Source organism: Morone saxatilis, unplaced genomic scaffold (genome assembly GCF_004916995.1).
Source record: "Morone saxatilis isolate NCDOM2014 unplaced genomic scaffold, NCSU_SB_2.0 Contig2, whole genome shotgun sequence".
NCBI lineage: Eukaryota > Metazoa > Chordata > Actinopteri > Moronidae > Morone > Morone saxatilis.
The window spans coordinates 6,851,088-6,851,655 of record NW_023339762.1 but is presented as its reverse complement, the minus strand read 5'-3'; the positions used below and the strand labels follow the sequence as shown (position 1 = coordinate 6,851,655).

At 45.1% G+C, this 568-nt stretch overlaps 1 protein-coding gene across 1 annotated transcript in view; it reads right to left on the bottom strand.

Annotated features, from left to right (window-relative positions):
• Positions 1-568, bottom strand: part of kitlga (kit ligand a) — a 29,098-nt gene that overhangs the window by 1,984 nt on the left and 26,546 nt on the right. The window contains exon 6 of the mRNA XM_035665186.1: positions 340-390. Coding sequence (XP_035521079.1) covers positions 340-390 — 51 coding nt within the window. The remainder of the gene's footprint in view (positions 1-339; positions 391-568) is intronic.

Here is a 568-nt window from a genome sequence, read left to right as displayed (position 1 = left end):
CAGCTGGACACAACATGTCTCCTAGTTCACCTAAAAGTCAGTTCTCAGTATCTGTGCTCTCCAGATTTCAAGTTTCCACCTCACACTAAAAATTTAGTACTCTGTGAGGGTCTCAACAAGGCGGGTACAGAAAAGCCTTTTTGCAGCTTTCAAGATACGACATGAAATACAGGACATGATGAAGAATTTGCCCTGCAGAGCGTCATTAGTTAAGTGACAGCAGCCCTGGGAAAATGGGGTGACTCGCTCTATAATGTGACAAAATACTGTACCCGCCCAATGCTGCCACATTGACACAGAGATGCGGTTACTCAGAAATGCTGAGAATTTCAAACTTACGTGGTTTGCAGCCTGTTGCACACTCGGAGCTTTTACTGGACGTGGGTGATTCTGGAAGGGGGGGAGAAAAGAAAAGAAGAGATGGGTTGTGAGCTCAGGGTTACAGAGGAGACAAGAAAAAAAAATGAGAGGAGAGACGAAAAAGGGTGGAGTGTTAGTGCCATATGATGAAAACATTTCATTGTCAGGTGCTAAAGACTCAACTCAACGCTGCCTTTTTTACGCCCCC